A 26,363-nucleotide genomic window follows, 5' to 3' on the forward strand; every position below is an offset into this window, starting at 1 on the left:
AAACTGCATTTTACACTAATTATTTACATGCATTGATAGGATTAGTGGATCAACAGGCATTAAACTGTTTAGATCAGTAGATGGTTTTGGTCACCGGTGGATGTTTGGGTCTTTATGGGTTTAATATTTTTCAGAATTTTAATAAAAACAAGTAGCACTACTTCCATTTTACCAGGGTTTGTAGTTGTCAGTAGGGGTGTAAGAAAATATTGGTTCTGCAATATCTCATTTCACAATACTGTATCAATATTAAAAAAGTACTATATATATATATATACATATATATATATATATATATATATATATATATAATACTTGATTAACCTGTTTTTTTTATCTTATATTTTAATCATGCTTTTAGATGTAAAGCACTCTGGGCTTTGTTACGTTGTTGTAAAGTGCTATATAAATACATTTTGATTTGATTTGATATATTGATATTTTTAGGTATTTATTCAAATGCAGACATTGTGGAGGTTCATTTTTGTTTTTTGTTTATATTTTATCGATTATTATTTAAGACTCTTTTATTAAATAATGTTAGTTCCTTTGTTGGCATTGCACAAAAATCCTGTTCTGATGTTAGTTCTGAACTAACAGAATCTGAACATTTGAACAGGATCTGAAACTGGAATGTCTGTAAAATATTATTTCACTTTGAACACAGGAACATTTTGTGATATAGCATTAAATCTTGTTCTGATCCAATAAAAATGTGTTTAGTATTTGAGTAGATTTCTGGTGTAATTCAATTCTTCAAGGAAATAATCATAAAAAAAAAAGAAACCAAAAATGGCCTTTTTAACAGTATTGTGTTATATCGTGTCGTGATCCTAGTATTGGGATTTGTATGGTATCGCCAGATTCTTGCTGCTACACAGCCTTAGTTGTCAGTTATATTTCCACAGTAACCTTCTCATGGCTGTGTTTCGGCTTTCTAATATGCACATAGATATTGAGGGTCTTGCAGTGAGTTCACATGAGGCTTCCCACAGTTCCAGAGGAGCTGAGGGCGGGCTTGTGAATGTAACCAAAGTTTAAAGCCTCAGAGGAAATGACTGCAGATCTGAGTGAGCAGCGGGGACTCCTTTTTTTCCCCTCCCTTCAAAGCTGCTCCCTCTGTTTTGGCAGTTTTCATCCCTCATATGCAAACTTGCCAGTGAGCGCAGAACTCCAACTGAGAGCATCAGATAGAACCGCAAAAGTGAGCCGTCAACTTGTTCTTCCCCGCTACGTAACATCAGGTGACTGTCCACTGCGATCCACCGGCATTTCCCTGTGTCACACTGTTGTTGCAGAGAGCTACCAGCTGTACGTTACCGAGCTGGCTCCGCTGGGGAAGGCTGTGGGTCGCATCAGAGCCACTGATGAAGACCAAGGACAGAATGCTGAGATGACCTACAGCATCACCAACGCAGAGGCAGCTGCGATCTTCTCTATCAGCACTGACGAAAGCCACAGGGAGGGAATCATCTCCCTCAAGCAGGTATGAAACACAGACGTCAACAGCAGGACCAGCACATGCATCTGTACACACTGACACTGACACCAGCACACGCATTCTAGACCCACAGAATACAAAATATATATTTACTTTTTATGTTTGTTTGGGTTTTTTAGTTGTTTTTTTTTAACTTTATTTAAACATCAGTTTACAAATACTGTCAAACACTTAACATATAATACAAAACACACAATACTTGAGATGTAACACAGATACAAAAATAGAATACAATCATAGAATCAGTATATGTGCAACCGAAAATAAATACAAAAATAAATTTAAAAAAATAAATAAATACATAAATAATTTCTCATCTAAAATTTCATTAAATGTCAGATGATACATTAAATATCTTATAGCTATCAAGAAATGTCCTTTTTTTATCATTAACAAGGGCTAATGGTTTATAAAGTGAGTTAAATTCAGTTAAAAATGAGGAAAGGTTGGTTTGGAGGCTGAACATTTTTGCTTATGAATAAAATATTTTCCCAATAAAATGAAAAAATTAACTAAATACTGCAGACACTTGTTCTTATTTTCATAAAAGCATATAACATCTTTCAGGGAAAAACAGTATGACATGTAATACAAAATATATTTGACACTGTGACAGATGCATGCTGCGTTGTAACTTTAGGAGGTCCTGAAACAGGAAACCCCTCCCACACATGGTCGGTGGATTGCAGACATCATGAGGTTTTTACACACAGAGAAGATCAGAAGTATGAATGAAATGAATGAAAGTTTTTTTTGTTGTGTCTTGCCCAGCCCTTCCATGGGCTTATAAGACACCATAAATACAAACCAAAGATCAAAAACCAGACAATAGGCACAGAATATAAACAAAAGAAAATACTGAACTATTTAAACAAACATATCTGCCACGAAGTATGTTCATAGGATCAGCTGCAAAATTCTAGAAAGCATGGCAGCCTTTTTCTAAAATACACAGAAACTTATAGAATGAGCACTTTATCATGACTTTAATACCAAATCACTGCTCATCACCTGGATAACTGTAGGTATTGTACATATTTTATTTTTTTATATATCTATAATTGTTATTTATTTAATGTCATTTTATTGATTTATTTATTTTTTGTTTTTGCTGTGTTTTCACATTTAGAATTTATGTAAATGCTGTGTGCCTCCTGATCATAATCCTGATGTCTTTTGGTATATACATTTACATGTTCATGTTTATATCTATGGAAGTTAACTTATTGTTATGAAGGACAGCAAAAATGTACACACTGTATGAGGCATCCATGTTATACTGTTGAAAATCCATAAAGTAAATTATTATTAAAAAAAAAAAAAACTTTAGGAGGTCCTGTCGCACAAAATAACCATGGACTATATAAATATAAAATACATCAACATAGTGATTCATTGTCATCCTGTTTAAATAGACACTTGGTTTGAAAGTGTTTTAAAGGGTCATATTTTTTTAAACCCACATTTATTTGTGTATTTAGACCCTAATATTTCAAAAAGTTTGAATTTGAACCCTCCAGGTGCTGCAAAGCTATCTTTATATTGATTTTGGCAAAAATCAAGTGGATTTCTACAACCCGTTTTCATTCCTGCTTGATGTTACATCACAACATTTGCACATATAAGGTCAAGACTTCTGATGAACATTTCTTCGAATACAACATAATTGTTTGTCAGCAGCAGTAGTTGTAGTAAAAATTGAAAATATGTCCAAACTTGAAGCCGATTACTTAAAATGTTCATTTGTTGACTGTATTAATGAACACAAGTGGCTGAACGGGACAGAGCAGCACAGCCAACAACCTGGAGGGGGTGGGGTATTTGCATTTAAAGGGCCAGCGCTCAAATCGACCTTTCTGGTGTCATTCCTCAGAAATAGGTTTGAAGATGGACCTGTGGAGTTGAATTAATGAAGAATTCAGACCCAAACATAGGATTTACAGTTTATGTAGACCACAGGGAAATGTTTGAAAATACATAACTCCATTTTAAAAAAGCAAAATATCACTCCTTTAAGACATAACAGACCACCTAGGTGTCTTCATGTTTTCTTTTGCAAGAAAAGTTTCAGAAAATGTCTTTTTTGCCAATTCTTTTGCACCTGTTCTTTTCAGGAACGACTTAACTTTCAATATCTGTCCATTAATTATCATTATTATAAAAAATAAACACTTCAAACAGTGTGTTTTAGTAAAAAAGAAAAAAAAACAGACTTGAAGTTTTTAGCATATTTATTAGCAGAAACAACTGTAAATGTCCATAACAAAACTTTTTAAGATTGCAAAAATAAACTTTCAACTGTTTTACATCTGCTCAAACATGCTTTTTGGTCTTGAACATTCAGTATTCACATTGGTGGGGTCATATTTTATGTTATTTCCAGGTGTTTTTTTTAGCCTGTGTGAAAGTCTCTGTAACGGTTCCTTTTTACTTCTCACATTGCTGTAAAGTGTTATACAGTGTCAGAAAGCTCAAAATCTCTTTGATGCCATTTAAATTTTGTGGATAGCGTAAACGGTTCAGGAGTTACAGTAATCTGAATGCTGAAAGTGCAAAATGCAGCACCGGAGAGATTACCAGTGTTAAAGGGATAAAAAATAAAAACTCTGTGATTCCAACATCTGACGCATGAATATTTTCTGATTTCCTTCATCCTCTGTGACAGAAAAATTAATATATTTGTGTTTTTGCATCAAATAAGACATTTGAGGATGACATCATGGGCTCTGGGAAACAATAATTGTCATTTGTTATAATTTTCTGAAACTTTAGGGACCAAACAATGTATTGAATAATTAGGAAAGTAACCCACAGGTTAATTCCCACTGAAATAACCAGAGCAGCAGCCCTACTTAAGTTTGGCATTTTGGCTGTTGTAGGTTTCTTAATTTTTTTATTTTTTTATTTTTTTTAAATAGCCAAAAGCATAGACCATTTTAGAGTTAGAAGGTAGATCTGTGAAATGAGCTAATGGTCATGTTAAAATACTAAAAACATCAACCGCACTGCGAACTAGAAAAAGTGTTCTCTATAAATAACACAACACATATGCTACAACATTAATGACAACTTCATTATCTACTCCTGACAGGCTGGTTGACAGGGTAATACAAAAATAACATTAGCTAATGCTGCGGCTAATTTAACAGGCATGGTATGATTAATTTGATGAAACAGTCACTGGACCAAATGCCTTTACTGTCTTATTAGTAAGAATTATTTAACAAAACTACAGTGCAGCTGTATTTACATCCATCCAGTATCCACACTGCTTGGTCCAATGTCAGTGAAATAGTAGCAAACCCTGTGGAGAAAACTAACGTTAGCACCATGAAACTGTGATCTACTGCTGTTGGACTGGGGCTTTGTCATGCCGGGGGGGGCTTGGATGGTCCAGTGATCCTCAGGTCTATGTTGCCTGGAGCTCCTGGCCATGTGACCTAAGGCAAACAGGCCCGGGGAGATGATCCAGACCCACATGACCTCTATGATAAAAAGCAACAGAACAGAACAGGGACAACAGGACCCGATGCCGGAGCCAAACCTGGTGGTAGAATTTTTCTGGAGGTAAACTGAATAGCATTCTTCACTTGTGTTTCGGGATGGCCGATAATATCGGCCCACTAATATTATTGGCCCGATATTGGCATAAAAATGTAATATCGGTGAATATCGTTATCGTTTTTTTGCCTATCATTAAAACCGATAAAATAATGCCTTGATTTCACCGTCATTTACCGACGTGTAAATGAAACATTGTTTGTCGCTGAAAGAAATGTGCAGTTTTCAGAACTGTACAGTAGAGTTGCCACACTGTAATAGACTCATGGAGGGAGGGAGAGAAAAGAAATAAATATGGCATTTTTTCCACAACTTAAGTTGAAGTATGTGTTCTTTGCACAGACAGTGTTTACATTTTGAAAGCCTTGTTGCATTTGAGAATGCATCCAATGGGGCATCACAATAAAATTAGGCATGATGTGTTAATTCCATGACAGGAGACATGTGATGTCACCTAAAATTAGTTTAATATCCCACATATATCGGCAGCGGTATCGGTAGATATCGGAATCGGAAATTAACGTTGGACAATATCGGCATATCGGTTTTTGGCAAAAAAGCCAATATCGGACATCCCTACTTGTGTTTATAATAAAACTGGTCAAACTTCACAACTTGAGAGCGAGAGTAGACATGAGTACGAATAGGAAATAGCAGTGAAATAGAAGAATGAGGCTTTATTTTCTTCACAGCTCATATAACACAGGGCTAAACCTTCACAAACATTAATAGGGCAGTTTTGGGTGGAACACCAGTGAGGCACATGCTACCTCATGGTTGTGTATTGTCTCTCAGACAGAACTGCACACTAATGCTGCGTTTCCACTACATCGTACCAGCTCGACTCGACTCGGCCTTTTTGCGTTTCCGTTACAAGAAAGGACCTGGAATCTGGTACCCGGCACTAGTTTTTTGGTATCACCTCCGCCAAGGTTCCAGGACTGGGAACCAGATACTAAAATGTGACGTGTAAACACTGCAGACCACTGATTGGTTGGAGCGGTGTCTGTGTGACCTGCTGTTTTACAAAAACCAGATGCAGAAGTTTACCGTAAATATAGTGGTAGGTTAAACCACATGACAGCCTGTAAAACTCCACCATGGCCGGTCGAAGAGATTCAGATGTAAAAATTCAGCATGAACTTGACGAAACAACCCAACGAGTGAGTTTATCAGCGACTCTGAGCAGACGACACGGAAGTAACACGCCGCATCGCTATGACGACCAGATACTGTAAAGCCGGTAGTATCCTGTAATGGAAACGGTCTCCAGGAATATTATCTGGTACCCGAGTCCAGCTGAGCCGAGTCGAGTCGAGCCGGTTCCACATAGTGGAAATGCAGCATAAAGGTACTACAGAAAGTGAGGAGTGGAAAACTTCTACTGAAGGTACAACAGTCAGTGGTTCAGAGGCCACAGACGCCCCAACATGATCTGAAGTAAAATAATAACATAAAAGCCTATGAATAATGACAAATCCATGCATTTTTTTTGGTTTACAGTGAAAAAAGTAAAATTTCCTCATGAAAATATTTACATTTGCAAATTGTTCTTTCGTGATAAAATGTGAATAATGTGAGCAAACATGAAAAACCTGAAATGTCTTTTAAAAACAAGTGTAATTTTAACAATATGATGCCTGTTATGAAATGTTTTGTGAATTTTTCCACTGTGATGTGTAAGTTTTATTACCCCCCCCCCCCCCCCCCAGAGGGAAGGAACAGGGTATTGTTTTTGGTTCAGTTTGTTCCTTTAACACCCGAGAAGCAAAACTATTGTTTAAATTCATACCAAACTGGGTTTAGAATAGATGCCCAGAGTAGATGTCTTTACATTTTGGGAAAAGTAGGTCAAAGTTAACATTTTTTTTATGAACTTTTTAAATCGTTTTTTTCTCCTATTTACTTATAATGTGCAAAATTTCAAATGTGTATAAAAACATCAATTTTGTTTCAATTTACTTCAGACTTGGCACATATATAGAGGCAATTGATATGCTGACATCAGCACATGCATAGACATGATGACATCAGCTGGATCGATGCCAAAATAAGCTACAATATGTGTGAGGGGCGGGGTTTGTTGTGCCTGGAACCACTTGTTTTTTGTTTTTTTTTTTAAACATCAGCGCTCCAAATGCCAGACATGTATTTGTTATAATAATAATAATGGTAATAATATTTTTTTCTTCTTTTTTGATTACATTTGGGAACAATAGGTCAAAGTTGTTTTTTTTTTAATCAATTTTTATTTTTTTTTCTTTTTCCATTTACTTATAATGGGTGAAATTTCAAATGTCTGTATCAACAAAACTATTGGCTGAATTCACACCAATTCGGGTCTGTGATTGCCAGTGACCCAAAATATATGTCACTAAATTTTGCGAAACATACTGTAGGTCAAAGTTTCAATTTTTAATAAATTTTTTCAATCTTTTTAAAATAATGGGCAAAATTTCAACTGTCTATACAAACATCAATTTTGTTTCAATTTACTTCAAACTTGGCACATATATAGAGGCAACTGATATGATGACGTCAGCTGTATTGATGCTAAAATAAACTACAATACGTTGGAGGGGCGGGGTTTGTTGTACCTAGCACCACTTGTTAATAATGAGTTGATGCATAATAATGTTGAAATTAGCACTTATTTTTCTTAAGACATTTCAGGGTGTCCATTGTCCAAATTTTCGTAATGTATTTCTACTTTTTCACCCTAAAGCAGAGGAACATTTGACTCTTTCTAGGTTATTACACCTATTATTTTACTGGTCCAGCCTGTTCGAGGTCCCTTTGGGTTGTATGTGTATGTTTGACACCCCTGGACTAGAGTCATTATCTAACTACCCAGAAGTCAAAGCCCAGAAACGTCCTGTCTGCAGCAGAATAAGATGAAAATAGAAAATACTACAGGGAAGTGATTTACCACAAGTGATCACTGTGAGGTCTGTATATAGTGATCATATTAAATGGGAGTCAGTACCGTTTGTAGCGTCATCAGTGGTATTACAGTGAAGATACTGCCACATTGGCCTCAACTTCCACTTGTGGTTGTTACCCCTTTAGCAGTAACACGGTTACAGCTGTATTCTGTGAAAGTGCTGTTAGAGCTGTCACTTGAACTATCCACCCTCGAGGACTCCCCGCTGAACGCATTAACTATGAACGACTATGGCATGCATTTGCAGTATTTAAGCTGGGTGTTGTCACCAGCGCCTGCATATCAAAGTAACATTAAAGCACGCATGTGACTTCACAAAGAATAGCAGAGACACACTGTCATCAGAACTTTTTATTTTGACCGGACTATAAGTGCTATAATTTAACCCATAAAGACCCACTGCTATTTCTGTGGCAGTTCCGTTTAACCTTAAGTGATTTATCACCATTTATCATAACATTATCTTCAGTATTTTGTATTTTATCATTGAAAATTTGGTATTTTTCTATATCTAATGTATTGATCATGTACTTTAATCATCATGCTAAGATTACATTTAAAGGTTATTATAACAAAAAGAGAGAAAACCGAAGAAAAAGTGACTTTTTCAGTAAAATATATCATTTACTGAACATAAACCAAGTGTCTCCATCCACTGTCACTGATCCAACTCCATAGGTTTTACTGGTGGGTTAGTGTTGTAGAAGATGGTGGTGTTTCCATGGTAACTATGGAGCCTCTGAATGTCCAAATGGATAACAATTGATGACGATGAAAAGATGATAAACTGTATTTTACACCAATTATTTACATGTATTGATAGGGTTAATGGATCAACAGGTATTAAACAGTTTACATCAGTAGATGCTTATGGTCACTGGTGTATATTTCAGTCTTTATAGGTTAACATATTTATATTATCATATTATCAAAATACTTAACATTATTTTGAAGACTCTTTATTATTTTAGGTCAGTATATATTGTACATTGAACATGCAACACGCACCAAAATTAAACCTCTGTCTTTAACCCAGTGGTTCCCAACCGTTTTTGGCTTGTGAGCCTATTTTAACATCACTAATTTCTGGTGATCCCAGACATTCAAAATGGAGACATTTTTCTCTTGGAGATGTCTTAGCGGGGACAGGTGGGCGAACAAATCTTCCCATTCTCTGTTCAGTCTGGTTTTATGACTGTGACTGTGTCTGGGCAGGTTGAAGCATCGTAATGCACACAGTCACATGATCGGGTCAATCAAGATATGCCCTCTCAAATATTATATCCTCTATTTTATTTGAACTTAATTTTTGTTAGGAAAAATGTGTGGTGTTGTAATTATAATGAAATATCTATTTAATCACAAAAAAAGAATTATTATTATTATTATTATTATACTTTTTTAATCAATTACTAGAAATTTCAGGCGACCCCATTTGAATTCCAGCTGACCCCACGTGGGGTCGCGACCCCAAGGTTGAAAAACACAGCTTTAATCCATCACTAGCTGAACATGCAGGACCACAACCACAGATTGCAGACTAGGAGCAGTGGGCTGCCAAGTGCCTTGCTCAAGGACACATTAGTCAGTAACTTCTCTCTCAATCTGTGGAATTGAACCGACAACCCTTCAGTCACAAATCGCTCCTTTAATGTACTGTCCATGACTATTAAGTAATCTAAACTTAATGAATTTATGTTAATAGAACAGTGAACAAATACCATAACTGATAATATACTTTTTATTAGTTTCACAAAACTATATTAAGTGTAAATTACTTAATGGTGTCTTTGGAAGGAGTATGTTGACTGTAAGATTTCCACAAGTTTACTAAGTATTTTGATTTAGCGAATAGTCAAATCTGGCACTCAAAACACACATTTTAGTGCCACCCTGTACTACTGATCCAAAGAACAAAGCAGTTTTGTTTTTTTTTTTTTTTTTTTTTTTGAATAAACATCAATAATAGCTTATCAGACCATAATAGACTCTCATGACAACCAGCACCACAGGAGAGGAAAAAACAGGTTAACATTTCAATCATATGTATTTGTTTGTCTTCTAAAAACAAAACATGTGCCAAACGTTTGGATGAAACCCGCTGTGTGTCTGGTGTGTTCTGCTGCCTTTTGCAAAACCACAGGCCCATTTTGAACTCAACACAATTGCTTTCATTTCCAGCAGTAGGTTGTCATTTAAAAAAATAAATAGATAAATGCTAAAATGCACTAGACAGGACAGACTTTATACTTTCAGCAGTCAAAGAAAACTAAATTTTTTTTTTTCTTTTTTAGGCATCATTTCCTGAAGGCCTAATATAATTGAAATAGTTATTATTTTTACTCTTGCACAGGAAAAACATATGCTATAATCTATCAGGTAAAACAATGTGATGCACTACTTAGTTTGAGAAATGGGAATATTCAGCCACATAATGACTTTAATGGGGTTTTTTTGCTTTGGAACATATTGAACAGGAGCGGTGTGAACCTTATCTTCACATGTGTTGTGTTGTCGTTGCACTAACCTGAATTATTCTGCTCTTTTATTACCATCCCCCATTTTTTTTACCATGTCTGGAGTTCTTTTGATGACTTCCGCATACCTTCCTTTTATTAGTAACTATATCTATCCTCAATCCTGCATGTTATTTTTGCTTTGTGTCCTGACCTGAAGAGAAAGGTGATAAACTGTCTTTTCAGATTGACCAAAATTTGACTTTCATTTTCTCTCTGTGCTGGTTGATTGCTCTATCTTTGAAAGATTGTGCCCGTTGCTTTTTTTTTTTTTTTTTTTTTCCATTTTTCTCTTGCTATTCTCCAGTCACCCTTAATGTTTGAGGCACAGAACCACCCACCATGAGCTTTGTTTCTTCCAGTCAAAATAACTTCTTACCCAACTCTTGAACTTCTTTCTTTCCATAATATATATGTAAATTCCTTTGTGATAATTTGGTGCTGTATAAATAAAACTGAATTTAGTTGAATTCAATTATATTCACCTATTACTTTCTGTTTCACAAACATTGCAATTATGTGCTGTTTTAGTCCCTGGTTACACAATGAGCTGGAGGTGTAGTAAATTAATAAAGTCATGCATCGTCTGTATGACTTTATTACCCCCATTTGTGACTTACTTTCTAACCCAGTGCTACTTTTGTGGCAATTCCAAAATAGTTTGGGTTTTTTTTTTCTCTATTTTCAACTTTTCTTAAGTGATTTATCACCATTCACTCTGATGTTATGCTCTGTTTTGTATTTGTAAGTAAAAATCAGGTATTTTCCTGTATTTCATTTGGTGATTATGTAGATGCTCACTGGAGCTCAACTTAAAGTTAAGGGTTATTATATCAAAAACAGTCAAAACTGAAGAAAAGGTGACTTTTTCAGTAAACTATATCATTAACTGAATATGAAACAAGTGTGTCCATCCATATTATCCTCTGAATTTTGCATTTTTTCCTGTGAAAATCATCTATTTTCTTATGTTTAATTGACGGATCATGTAGATGTTCATAAAAGCTCATAGTAAATTCAAAGGTTATTATATTTAAACAGAAAAAAAAAACTGGAGAAAAAGTGACTTTTTTAGTAAAAATCTATCATTAACTGAATATGAAACAAGTGTGTCCATCTATATTATCATCTGAATTTTGTTTTTTTTTTTTTTTTGGTGAAAATCATCTATTTTCCTGTTTAATTCACTGATCATGTAGATGTTTATAAAAGCTCAGACTAAATTCAAAGGTTATTATATTAAAACAGAAAAAAAGTGAAGAAAAAGTGACTTTTTTAGTAAAATATGTCATTAACTGAATATGAAACAAATGTGTCCATCCGTATTATCCTCTGAATTTTCCATTTTTTTCCTGTGAAAATCATCTATTTTCCAATGCTTAATTGACTGATCATGTAGTTGTTCATAAAAGCTCAGAGAAAATTCAAATGTTATTATATTAAAACAAAAGAAATTAAGAAAAACTGACTTTTTTTAGTAAAATATATCATTAACTGAACATAAACCCAGTGTCTCCATCCACTGTCATTCATTAAACTCCATGCGTTTTACTGGTGAATCAATGTTGTAGAGGATGACAGTGTTTCCATGGTAACTATGGAGCCTCTGAACGTCCAAATGGGTCATATCTGATGACCATGAAAAGATGACAAACTGTATTTTACACCAATTATTTACATGTATTGATAAGATGAGTGGATCAACAGGTATTAAACAGTTTAGATCAGTAGATGGTTGTGGTCACCAGTGGAGGTTTGGGTCTTTATAGGTAGGATTTGATTGTATTTTACAACCAATTCATGCATAAACTAGGAAATTTCAACTCGCTGACATCAATTTTCTAGCCACTGTAACAGATTTCTACTACACCCTCATTAAAAACAAGGCGAGCTAATGTAACAATGTTCCTCCATGTATTTAATTTATAAATCTTGTCGCCCTGTGCATTAACACAACCAGACCCCTTGCTGTAAGCAGCTCTTATGCTTCATGAGTTGATGTGTAATGAAGGCTCTTCCAAAACATGGCACCAAAGGGAGAAAAAAGGCTGCATTATTCACTGAGGCTAACAGGTCATTAGACTGTCATGTAATTACCCTTTCACTGCTGACTAATAGGACATAAAGCATTGAACATCCAACCATCAGAGGGCTCTTTATAGATGTAAAACACTTTGGTTTATTACAGTTGTGTGGTACAGAAGTGTTATATCCTCCTGAGACCCAGGGAAGTTCAAGTTTTAGTTCTTTTTTTTTTACATTAAACAGCTGTTTTGATTTGAAACTACATAATGCAACAGTTATTTCACATACATTTTACAATACATTTATTTATTTATTCATTTATTTATTTATTTTAGTGGAATGCCCTTTGCAATTGACAGCATTTTTAAAGTAAAACTGTCAAACTTTTGTCCCGTACAGTGGACAAAAATTTATTGCTGGGTCTCAAGAGGATATACAAAGGTTCAGAGGGTTCATTTTTGAATATAATCCCTTATGAAAATAATTAGGGAAGCACTGATGCCAATACCAGTATCAGGTATCGGTCCGATACTGAGTGTGTGTACTTCTACTCGTACTCATAAAAGTGCTCCGATACAAACACAATGATACCACTTTACAGCAGCGTGACGTTCACAGTTAAGTGCAGGTGGAGGAGTGATGTCAGCAGTGTGGAGATTTTCAAAATAAATGACGGTGACAAAAGTAATGGTGACTGCAAGTCAGTGGTGTGCACAGACTTTTGAAGGACAGGGGCAAAAAGGAAAAAAAAGGCACATACTCGCCACTGAAGAGGGCACTTCAGCACGTTTTGGCTCCCAAAAGGAAACTTTAGCACACATTTTGACTCCCAAAAGGACACTTGAGCACATTTTGACTCCCAAGAGGGCACTGTAGCACATGTTTTGACTCCCAGAAGGACACTTGAGCACATGTTTTGACTCCCAAAAGGACACTTGAGCACATGTTTTGACTCCCAGAAGGACACTTGAGCACATGTTTTGACTCCCAAAGGGACACTTGAGCACATGTTTTGACTCCCAGAAGGACACTTGAGCACATGTTTTGGCTCCCAAAAGGACACTTGAGCACATGTTTTGACTCCCAGAAGGACACTTGAGCACATGTTTTGGCTCCCAAAAGGACACTTTAGCACACATTTTGACTCCCAAGAGGGCACTAGCACGAGTTTTGGCTCCCAAAAGGACACTTGAGTACACGTTTTGACTCCCAAAAGGACAATTGAGCACACGTTTTGACTCCCAAGAGGGCACTGTAGCATGTGTTTTGACTCCCAAGAGGGTACTAGCGCGAGTTTTGGCTCCCAAAAGGGCACTTTAGCACTCGTGTTGACTCCAAAAGGGCACTTTAGCACACGTTTTGACTCCCAGAAGGGCATTTTAGCACACATTTTGACTTCCAAGAGGACGCTTCAGCTCGTGTTTTACAACAATTGGGCCTGCCCTCCTCCTGTGCACACCACTGCTGCAAGTTACGTTAAAGACACAGACGGATACAGACAAAGCGTTCTGTCCATCCTCTGCCTGCATTCTGTACATAATTCTGTCCGTTTTCCCGGTGCTCGCGAATGCATACCCAGACGGAGAATTCGGAGCAGTACCACCGGGAACTGTGGAGGTAGCAGATCTTTTCAAAAAGCGACTGTGTGAGTTAGTGAAGAACTACTGCCATACCCTCATCAATATCAACATTAGCATCCACATTAGTATTAGCTCCTCTGTTGCGGCATGTTTATTATTGACTTTATTCTTCTTCGTCTCAAAAAACGTCACTCTTCTTTGTGGTATTTGTCCAGTATGGTTAATTAAGAGCAACGCCCTCTGGTGGACTGATTGAGAAAGGCTCATTCCAACACATTAAATGTCAGTAGCAGCACTTTGTTACAGTCAGACTAATGACAACGACAATAAAGCACATTTTCAGAAGTAACTAAGAACTGTAATGCAATTCTTAAGTACTCATATCGGTACTCGGTATCAGCAAGTACTCTAATGTAAGTACTTGTACTTGAAAAAAAGTGGTATCGGTGCATCCCCAAAAATAATAATATTCTCTTTCTTCATCAGCCTCTGAACCATGAGAAGAGGAAAGTTCACACACTGAACATCGAAGGAGCCAACACCCACCCAGACCCACGCTTTTCCCACCTGGGACCGTTTAAGGACACCACGTCTCTGCAGGTCATTGTGGGCGACGTGGATGAACCCCCAGTCTTCTCTATGGATTATTACATCTTGGACGTGTATGAAAACTCTCCTGCCGGAACTCAGGTTGGCACCGTAACGGCAGTGGATCCCGATAGTACCAACAGCGCTGTCAGGTAACGGAAACATTCACTCAGGTGATGTGTGTGTGCATGCTGTTTTTAGTATTTGGGGATCTGGCGTCCTGACAGGTTTTTTAATGGGTCTTCTTTAGAAATGTCCCTTTACCAAAAATATAGCTGTATTTTCTCGTATGCGTCCACAGCTTCATGTCTGCCTTGGAACACGGTGGTGCACGCTCGGAAAGCCCACTTCCCATCATGCCCTGACAAGCTGAAAAAACTAAGTGTTATGGTCTGTACTGTGTGTATCGTGCTTTGTGAGTAAGGACCCAGAGTGAGCCAAAACTTCAGTTGTGCTTTGATGCCCTGTTTTTCTGCCAAACTGTTGTTATCCAAGCTCATAGCCTAGTTTGGAGGAAAGCAGGTGTTGTCAGACGCAGGAGCTGCATATGAGGAGTCAGTTTTAACCCATTTGGATCAGTTTAGAGCAGTGATTCTCAAATCTTTTTCTCTTGAGCCCACCTTTGGAGGATGAAAAATCTCTAGAACCCCCTCAACCCTAACAGTATTGTAACAGTGGTGCAATTATGACTTTTATTGAAAGAAACATCAATATCGTAAGAATATTTTTTGCTTTTCCTTGTATAATTTGTTGTGCAAATTAAAAATAACTTAGATTTTTGAATAGAATAGAATAGAATAGTATAGAATTATATTGTCACTGTTACATGAATAATGTAAATCAGTTTAGCAGCTCAGTTCAATTTAGCAGAAAAACACTTACTGCAAAAGGATCTGTATAATAAAAATAAAATAAAATACAAGAAAAAGAACACTGTGCAAAGGCTTCAGAATAAAATATTAATACACATGTGCTACTAAAGTAATGCAAGAACTCCTGAGATGAACAAAATATACAGAAAGAATATACAAAAGCTAATTCTATACTACAGAGGTGAGATACGTACAATGAATAGGATATATACAGGTAGTACAAATAATGCTTGAATAATACAAATAAACTCAACAAGACTGCCCCCTGAGAGAGTTTTCCAAATAAAAATAGGAATTGTCTTGCAACTATGACAGTAAATTTACTTTTTTTTAAACGACAAACTAATTTTGGGAACAGAGATGAGCATTTTAACACTATCAGTGGGTCAGTGAGCCTGTTTACATGCACATGTCAGAGCATTAAAGTGCAAACTGTGCAAAAACAGAAGCATGTCACATTTTTCTTTTCCAGTCCAATCCTTGTCCATTCTCCAAACCTAAACTCTTTGTCTAGTCTAATGACAGATCACCATGGCATACACCATAAAATGAGTCCAGGGTGCTCCGACGCTAAAACATTAGTTCCACCTGCTACATGTTCTAACCTGAAGGAAAATAAAAACCTGAAGAAAAAAAACAAAAAAAGCCCCAGTGTCTACTTGAGGTTGAGGGCCATTCCATTCTAAATCTGTTTGGCTGATCCTCTGTTTCCTATGGGCTCTTTTGCTGATAGCGTTGTGACGTCAAATGAGACTTTACAAGCTTGAATGAATATTAATGAGCTGTTGCTGCTGAACATTGCACCCAGAAACACAAAGGTGTATTTGTTTCACACAGAAGAGAGAATTAGTAAAACAGTCTAAGTCTTAAAATGAATGACAAGGTGTAATGTTGTGAATATGATGCTCTGGAAATGTGGTGCATTTAGCTAGAACTTTTATATCATTCACCAACTCCTAGCAATGAATTTATAAGGGGAAAACTCAACGTGTAAAATAAATAAATAAAAAGTAAACACACAAGCATCATTTGGTACATATTAAAAACATTAACAAAGACTGAGTAGAATGCATTACTCCGGTTTCCTGCTTCCATGTGTTTGTATGCATTTATGTTTTAGACCCTATTTATCTAACAGCTATGTATTCATTTTATGTATTTATGTTTTTATTTTTTACCTAACACAAGTATTTCAATCAAAATCGGTCAAATGACATTACAGCAGTCAGTCAGACATGCGATTTGGCTGTGAAGGAAGCAAGAACTGTATAATACAAGCGGTTCCAGGCACAACAAACCCCGCCCCTCACATATAATGTATCTTATTTTGGCATCGATCCAGCTGATGTCATCATGTCTATGCATGTGCTGATGTCAGCGTGTCAGTTGCCTCTATATATGTGCCAAGTCTGAAGTAAATTGAAACAAAATTGATGTTTTCATAGACATTAGAAATGTCGGCCATTATAAGTAAATGGGAGAAGAAAAAAGATTTTAAAAATTAATAAAATAAATGTAACTTTGACCTACATTTCCCAAAATGTAATGAGATCTATGGTGGGTCAGTAGCAATCTATAAACCCAGTTTGGTAGGAATTCAACTGATAGTTTTGCTGCTACAGACATGTGACATTTTGCCCATTATAAGTAAATGACAAAAAAAAAAAAAAAAGATTGTAAAAAATTAATAAAAAATTTGAACTTGGACCTACTTTTCCCAAAATGTACTAAGATCTAGTGTGGATCACTGGTAATCTATAAACCCAATTTGGTATAAATTCAATCAGTAGTTTTGCTGCTACAGCCATTTGAAATGTTGCCCATTATAAGTAAATGGGAGAAGAAAAAAGAATTTAAAGATTAATAAAAAAAATTTAACTTTGACCTACTGTTCCCAAAATGTAATCAGATCTGTTCTGGGTCACTGGCAATTATAAACCCAATTTGGTATGAATTCAACCAATAGTTTTTCTGCTAGAGTGTTAACAATCAAACAAAGAAACCGAACCAAAACCAATACCCCTTGCCTCCCTTTCGGGGGGCGGGGTAATAAAGTACTAACTCGACAATACAGTGAAATGCTATGTTTTGGTGTTGTGGAGGAAAAGGCCACATAATTCTAAAAAAAAACAACTTCTGAGTCTGATTTATTTTGGCTTAAAGTACAGGGTCAAAACACAGTATTCGAAATCTCTCTGACGGTACATTTTAGAGACAGTTTGACAGATTAGTGTTGCTAAATGACCCACATTTTTGCTTTAGTTGGACCATAATGGATTATCCAAAACAAGGAGCTACTTTATATCAAAATAAATGTTGGAATGGCAATCAATTAAAGTTCGCTCTCTGACGGGACATTACTGTGTTTGACCCTATAACAAATCCAGACTTGCTCTGGAGACAGCTACAGACCGTCTCTGAAATACTTTTCCTTTTATATCATTCTCCACGTTTTCGTCCGACATTATCCATTTGATGTTCCAGCTGAATTTGTCCTGAACCTATGTTTTAAGCATCAGTCATACGTTGGCCTGTCCTTGGTTGTTCTGGACATCATCATCACTATTATTATCTGCTTTGAAACTGACAGATAATTCCAATATATCCCACAAAAGTGTCAAATATTAGAGTCCTTGGGTTCTCCATGTGAAGGCTTGTCTCTTCAGGAGACAGTTCATAGAAATGATGTGACATATGAAAACTTTTATACAGGCATCATCTCAAATGTTGTATAATTCACAAGTTTCATTTATGATTTTATCATAAGGTATGTTCTTATTTCCATCAAAAATAACGGCTATAATAAAGTTCTGATTATCGTATATCAAGATCATGTTTAAGTGATAACTGATCAAAAATAAATGAGTAGAAATGCAGTAAAACCCTCCCTACTGCTCAATCACTGACTATATAACATCAGTAAAATCTGTGAGGGTTTAGTGATAAGACTTTACACGATTAGGATTGGGTTTTGAAATATGAATATGCATTTTTCACTGATACGATCCACACTAATGCTGGAGGTTTTTGCTTCTCTTTGACGCTATTTATAAGTTTCAGCTATTGATCCCAGAGCTGAAACTCACACACTAACAGTCCTTGTCTCTCAGACTTAAAGTAAATGTGCTTTTCTGTACTTTTTTCCACACTTTTGTCCAGTTGGACATTTTCTTTTGAATTAGGAAAATCTTATTGAGATAAGTGGGACAGGTTGCCTCCAGGTCGGTGGTAGTTGTTGTAGTACTTGAGATCGGTTTTGGTCTCGAGACTACATTTTTAACGTCTGGTCTCGCCTCGGTCTCTGGTGCGTTTTTACTCAGTCGTGTCTTGGTCTTGGACTGTGTGGACTCTGGATTTTAAGTCGAGACCAGTCCAGACCACCGCTGTTAAGTTATTTGCACATCCCACTGATTAGAGTGGAAAGGGATCTATTTCGAAGCAACCAGTTAATGGTTGCTTGATTTGTTTTCCACAGTTCCTCAGCAAAGGCTGCATACAGACACACCACAAGAATGACAACAATGTTTTTTTCATTGCATTTTATTCAGGCTTGGTGTTCCCATCATTTTAATGTTGTAATTCTGTGAAAGACACAGCTGCTGTTTGGTTGATGGATGCTGGATTTTTGACACAGAAAAATAAACTAAGAACTGAGATTTCCTGCATTGTGGTACTTTGAAAAAAGTGCAGAGACTGTTTGGCGCCGTTACTGTTACTGTAAATCAGTCTTAAAATAGCGAATTCTCACTTTGTTCACTCTTCTACTAATTTTTCATTGTATGTACGGTCTTGGTCTTGCTCTTGGTCTGTACCCTTAAAAGTCTTGGTCTTGTCTTGGTCTCAAAACCCTCCGGTCTCGGAAATGTCTTGGTCTTGGATGGTACGGTTTTAACTACAACACTAGTTGGTGGTTCAAGCCCACGCAGGGACGTAAGTGTTTCTAAAATTTCCCAGTTTGGGATCAGTAAAGTGTATCTAAGTCAGGGTGACCATATATGGAGGCTTCTACTAGACTCTAGTAACTAGAGCTACACCAGTTTAAAAAGAAATCTCTTTAACAATTCGAATTACATCTGCACAAGTTTATACATTTCTTACAGTCTTATGTTTTAAATCTGCCAATACTGACCCAGAATGTAAAGCAATGAATAGATAGATAGATAGATAGATAGATAGATAGATAGATAGATAGATAGATAGATAGATAGATAGATAGATAGATAGATAGATAGATAGATAGATAGATAGATAGATAGATAGATAGATAGATAGATAGATAGATAGATAGATAGAGCTACATTATTATACTTAGAATACAGTAAGAAATAGCAAAGGCAAAAAATGAAGTTATATTTACTACATACACAATGAATTATGTACACAATAAAAGAAAACAAGAATTTCTATACTGCCAGTGATACAAGTGAGGATATCTTACAAAATATACAATGTAAACACCCAGCTAAGAAATATATATATATGAATATATATGATCCACAGGTTCTAGATGTGGTAGTTTTTATGCTTTTGTATATTTGTGCATGTTGAACTGCATTTGTCCAGCAGTCACCGCCAAAGAAATACTTACTGAGATAAAAAGAGAAACTATTTTTCTGATAAAACACATTTTTTATTATTTTACATTATATCTAATACAAAAATCTGCATGTAACATGGTTAAAAGGACACGGAAATTAGGCGCTACTATTTTTTTTTTTTTTTTTTTAATGTCTCTTTATTCTCTCACAGGTGCATTTTGGGAATCGAACTAGTTATGCAAGGCAGAATGTTTCAAAAAAATGACCACTGTCGCAGAAAAACCCCTAGGATCGTCAAATTTAACACAGTGTCTTTATTTATAGCAGTATGTAAGACCATTTACAGCCATGTTTTCAAAATAACATGCACTGACACCTACGTAGTTTTTCCTGTCCCAATTTTGGTCCTATTTTTGGCCCAAATATATATTTTTTTTAAAATTAATTAATTTTGGGATGGCTCAGAGCAAGAGTATTATTGTTTTGCATTTATCTGAGGTCATCATTCGTTCTGTCCTGTGGGGAAATATGTCCAAATTTCTCTTTTATTGTTGGGTCTAAAAAGCTGGAAAAGTGTCAGATACCAAAATGTACCCAGTTGTCAGAGAAGCAACTAAATAGAAAAAAAATGTAATCTAAACCTTTTATATTTAAAAATACAACCTTTGTCTCTGTATTGGTAAAAGTCCTTACCTTCTACTAGTCATCAGCCAGAATCTCACATACCATAATATATTTTGTGTAGAAGTTCACCCAGAGTAACATTTCACACTGCATGGTTTTTACTTCACACTATGTCAAAGAATTAGGTATCCATCTTTTATACCACCGGTTAAAGTTTCCTGTCCAGTGCTTGAATTGTCATTGAACTCACATTGTCCATATAGAAAATCAGGTAATTTTTCAACTGGAGCTATGGATGCCCTAAATAATTGCCCACCACTGAGTCTTACATCACTGTCCGGGGAGCAGATGTGTTTGAGGACAGGTTACTGAATGGTCCTCTGTGTTCGCTCAGCTGCACGCTGTAGCCCAGAATGAATGTGTTTGGGGACAGCTCGATGAAGCCTCTGAAGGAGCCGGCAGTGAAATAATGCTAAAAGCCCTTTTCATTCTGGCCTTACATGGGTGGGTCTGCCCTCCTGGAACAGATCAGTGGCAAGGGCATAAAAGAGCTTTCTATCCTGAGCCAAGCAGCTGGCCTCGCAGGCCCTGACGGAGCTGCGACAGTGGCAGCGCCGCTTTGTTCTGATGGCTTAGATGAACTGCCCGGTCAAGGCTCTCCGTATCTAGACAAGATGCAGACCCTTAATCATACATCTGTGAAGAAGAACAAGCAAAGGAGGGATTCTTACTCTACATCACAGGTGTCAAACATATGGTTCGTGGGCCAAAACTGGCCTGAGAAAGGGTCCAGTTCTGGCCTGGGGGATGAATTTCTGAAATGCAAAAATTATATGGACGATATTAACAATCAATGGTGTTAAAATCATTTTAGTTCAGGTTCCACATACAGACCAATATGATCTAAAGTGGGTCAAACCACAAAATTACTATCATAATATCCTATCAGTAATGACAACTACGAACTTTTCTTTGTGTTTTAGTAGTTTAGGGTCCATTTTGGTATCTGGCACTTTACCAGCTTTAAAGACCCAAAAATAAAAGAGAAATTTTGACCTATTTCCCCCCAGGATGTACCTAATGATGACCTCAGATAAATGCACAAAATATATATTCTTACTCTGAGCCATCCCAAAACTAATGAATTTTTCATAAAATGTTGGGGCCAAAAATAGGACCAAAATTGGGACAGGAAAAGCTACTTATGTGTCAGTGCATTTGATCTGGAAAACATGGCTGTAAATGGTCTCATATACTGCTATAAATAAAGACACTGTGTTAAATTTGATGATCCTAGTGGTTTTTGTAATCCACACATGTGGATTTTTCATGAATCTGAGTCTCATTCCAGATTTCGTGTGTAACCCATTGTGTCCACTGACATTACATGCAGAACCTTTCCATTTAAACACAAATAAATTGTAAATGATTTTGCAACAGTGGTCATTTTTGTGAAACACTCTGTCTTGCATAACTGGTTCAATTCCCAAAATGTACCTGTGTGAGAATAAAAAGATATTTGAAATAAATAGTAGCACACAATTTTTCTGTCCATTTTACCGTGTTATGTGTGGATTCTTGTATAAAAATAATATAAAAATGTGTTTTATCAGAAAAATTGTTTCTCTTTTATCCCAGTAAATATATATATATATATGTATGTATATATATATATATATATATATATATATATATATATATACAGGGTGGAGAAGCAAAATGTACACTGAACATTTAGTTGTTTTTTCTCAGCAGACACTACGTCAGTTGTTTTGAACCCAAACATATACTGATGTCATAATCATACCTAACACTATTATCCATACCTTTTCAGAAACTTTTGCCCATATGAGTAATCAGGAAAGCAAACGTCAAAGAGTGTGTGATTTGCTGAATGCACTCGTCACACCAAAGGAGATTTCAAAAATAGTTGGAGTGTCCATAAAGACTGTTTATAATGGAAAGAAGAGAATGACTATGAGCAAAACTATTACCAGAAAGTCTGGAAGATACTATTAAAGAAGAATGGGAGAAGTTGTCACCCCAATATTTGAGGAACACTTGCGCAAGTTTCAGGAAGTGTGTGAAGGCAGTTATTGAGAAAGAAGGAGGACACATAGAATAAAAACATTTTCTATTATGGACATTTTCTTGTGGCAAATAAATTCTCATGACTTTCAATAAACTAATTGGTCATACACTGTCTTTCAATCCCTGCCTCAAAATATTGTACATTTTGCTTCCCCACCCTGTATATATAGGCCGGCCCGATTCTGAATCGAGCCAGATTCCGTTTTGGGCCTCGACATATATATATATATATATATATATATATATATATATATATATATATACTAGTCAACATTTGCTAGGGATCAGTTTTATATTTGCACAATAATTGATGTTGTATAATATTTTGGGTGACTTCATATATTATGTGTGTACTTTGGCTAGTCATATAAAAAAAAATGGACCAAAAGGTAAAAAAACATAAATTTTTATTGCACTTTCAGGCAAAAGGGTGATACAACCCTAGAAATTAGAGTTCACAACAATTAGTCTTCCAATTTTGTTTTCACTGAAACCACTCAGAATGTTCTGAAACACATACGGTGTGATGTCAATAATGTGTGTGGCCACCATCCGCATCGATAACAGACATGCACCTTCTACGCATGCTAAGGATGAGGCGGGAAATCTGCTGCTGAGGGATAAGGGTCCACTCCTCCAGAAGGGCATTTTCCAGCTCCCGTGCCATAGTTGGAGGGTTCTGTCTGGCACGAACACGGACCTGAAGCATATCCCAAATGTGTTCAATGGGATTGAGGTCCGGAGATCTTGCTGGCCAGTCCATTCTGGTGATTCCTTCCTGCTCCAGGTAATCGATGACGACTCTGGCACGATGTGGTCGAGCATTATCATCCATCAGGATGAAATCGTGCCCTACGGTACCTGCGTACGGTCGAACAGTGGGATTCAGGATCTCGTCCCAGTACCTGAGACCAGTCAAAGTGCCATTCCGGATCACATGCAGGCCGGTGCGGCCATCAACAGAAATGCCAGCCCATACCATGACTGACTGAATGTTCAACGACGTTTACAGGCAAGTTTCTTTCCCCGGGGCATCTCCAAAATTTGGACTCGTCGGTAAAGAGGACTGTTCTCCACCGCTGATGTGTCCATCTACAGTGTTCTGTGGCGAATTGAAGTCTATGGTGCTTGTGCTGTACATTCAATGGCGTGTGCACAACTGGCCTCCGTGCTCTCAGCTGAGCTGCATGTAGACGTCTTCGAACTGTCTGAGTGGACATCCGCATCCCAGTGGCATTCTGGAACTGTCCTTGCAAGGTGACAGCTGGAGCAAAGCGGTTACGACGGGCCTGCAGTGTCAAATACCGATCTTGTTGGGGAGTTGTTAGCCTCATTCTTCTTCCACCATGGCGTCTGTCAACAGATCCATATCGCCTGTACTGATTCCAGGCCCTGGAGATGACACTTTGGGAAGTCCCCAGCAAGGTCGCCACTTGCTGTTGCGTCCTGCCACCCTGGAGGAGTCCCACTGCTCTGTTCATTTCTGTGGATGACAATTGATGTCTTTGTCTTCTGGCAGGCATAATGACACTAAATAATGTTCAGCTTTGAATGTTTCAGACATATGCAATGAAAATGACACAGTATTGAACAGGTTTGTACAACAATGTGAAATCTCTGATCGAGGGATTACTCACATGGTCGTGCTCAGACATTGGAAGAAATTGCGTGACAGTTTTGAAGGATTTCATCAATATTAAGCCTGTACTCCACTGGGAAAGTAAATTTTCAAGTTTCCAGAATTACACCCCCGAATATAACGAAGTTATAGTCCTGATCCCTAGCAAATGTTGACTAGTGGTATAAGGTATATTAGGCCTGTAACAGTACACGAACCGAACCGTTTCAGTACACACCTGTTCGGTTCAGTACACAGCTGTACTGAAGCGGCACAGTATGATGAGAAAAAGAAAAAGGAACAAAAGACATTGTTTGATGCAGAAATTCAAATCCGCACAAGTTCCACACGGACATATTGAAGGAGCACACAATGACCCAAAATATGAAATAGCAGCTGAAATAAGGTAAAAAAACAAAACAAAAAACAAATATGATGTGAGCCTGAATGTGACCCTCCACCATCAGTCCAGTCCAGGTTGGATCAGTTCAGGTCCAGGTGAAAGACAACAACCAGGAAAGAGACGATAAGATGAACGTTGTTTGGCCCCTAGGAACTACGGTAGTTCTACAACACTGAGACTAGCTCTGTCTGTCTGTCTGTCTGTCTGTCTCACACACACACACTGTATAATAGAGGAATAGAACTCAGGAGTTGGAAGTTGAAAAGGAGTTGAAAGGATGTAAAATTTCGCTTTCGTTTCACACCAGTGTACACAAAGTGGCCTAAACAGTTTGTTAGCTTTCCTAAAATAAATACATTAATTTATTTGTCAGTGTGGCTCTTCAGTTTGTTTCAACAGAATACCAGTTTACACTCTTCTTAATGTTGCACTTCATGTGGAATTTTGTTGTTGTTATTTTAAAGCAGAATGTGAACTGACAGAACTGTGATTAGATTTGTGCTGTTTGTTCAAAACTACCTTTCAGGGAAAAGTGCAATACTAATTTTAAAATACATTTAGTAATATTATTTATTTTATTTTCTATTTGATTTGTAGCAGCAGAATTCTATTAGTCCTGTTTTTCTATATTCTATTGTCTCCAAAAATTGGGGGAAAAATGTTCAAAAATTCATGAATGCATTAATAGACATTTGGAGGGGTTTTCTTTCTTCCCGTACCGAACCGAAAAAACAAACAAACCGTGGCTTTGAAAACTGAAAACGTACAGAACCAAAAATTTTGTGTACCATTACAGGCCTAATATATATATATATATATATATATATATATATATATACATATATATGTATGTATATATATATATATATATATATATATATATATATATATATATATATGTATATATTATAATAGACCCAAAGTGCTTCCAAACTCGCTTCATAACATTAGTTTAAATCTGGTTTGAATTTTTAGCCTCATGTCCTGTTTTTAGGGACCAGTTTCATTGAAGCACCCATTTACAAACTATCCTTTCACACAAAATGTGAATAACCTGAACAAATATGAACAACCTGAGATGTCTTATGAGAAGGCAGTGTAATGTTAACAATATTCTGCCTGTTACTAAATGTTGTGTCTTTATAGATCCACTGTGATCTCTAAGTTTTAATGCACATGTGTAAATGATAAACTGAGGCATAACACTGATAAAATTGCACTTATTTTTCTTAAAATATTTCATGTTGTTCATATTATCCATATTTTCAAGGAAACTTTATAGATGTAAACACTTTCATAATGTAATTTTACTGTTCTGTTTTTCTGTTATGTTACTGGTCTGGCCCTCTTCAGATCATATTAGGTTGAATGTGGCCCCGCGCTCCACATGTTTAGATCCAGGTTCAATAAGAGTGGAGGCTGCAGCTGTTCTATATTTTGCAGCTGCAGTCTGAGTGTTTCCGTGGACTGCTTATTATGTAGTCAGCTCCTGGTCTGATCTC

The 26,363-nt window shown here is 36.6% G+C and overlaps 1 protein-coding gene across 1 annotated transcript in view; it reads left to right on the top strand.

Annotated features, from left to right (window-relative positions):
* LOC115437552 (cadherin-18-like) overlaps nt 1-26,363 on the top strand; it is a 263,744-nt gene that overhangs the window by 140,364 nt on the left and 97,017 nt on the right. The window contains exons 4-5 of the mRNA XM_030160788.1: nt 1,299-1,486; nt 14,614-14,867. Coding sequence (XP_030016648.1) covers nt 1,299-1,486; nt 14,614-14,867 — 442 coding nt within the window. The remainder of the gene's footprint in view (nt 1-1,298; nt 1,487-14,613; nt 14,868-26,363) is intronic.

The sequence above is a fragment of the Sphaeramia orbicularis genome, chromosome 17 (genome assembly GCF_902148855.1).
Source record: "Sphaeramia orbicularis chromosome 17, fSphaOr1.1, whole genome shotgun sequence".
Classification (NCBI taxonomy): domain Eukaryota; kingdom Metazoa; phylum Chordata; class Actinopteri; order Kurtiformes; family Apogonidae; genus Sphaeramia; species Sphaeramia orbicularis.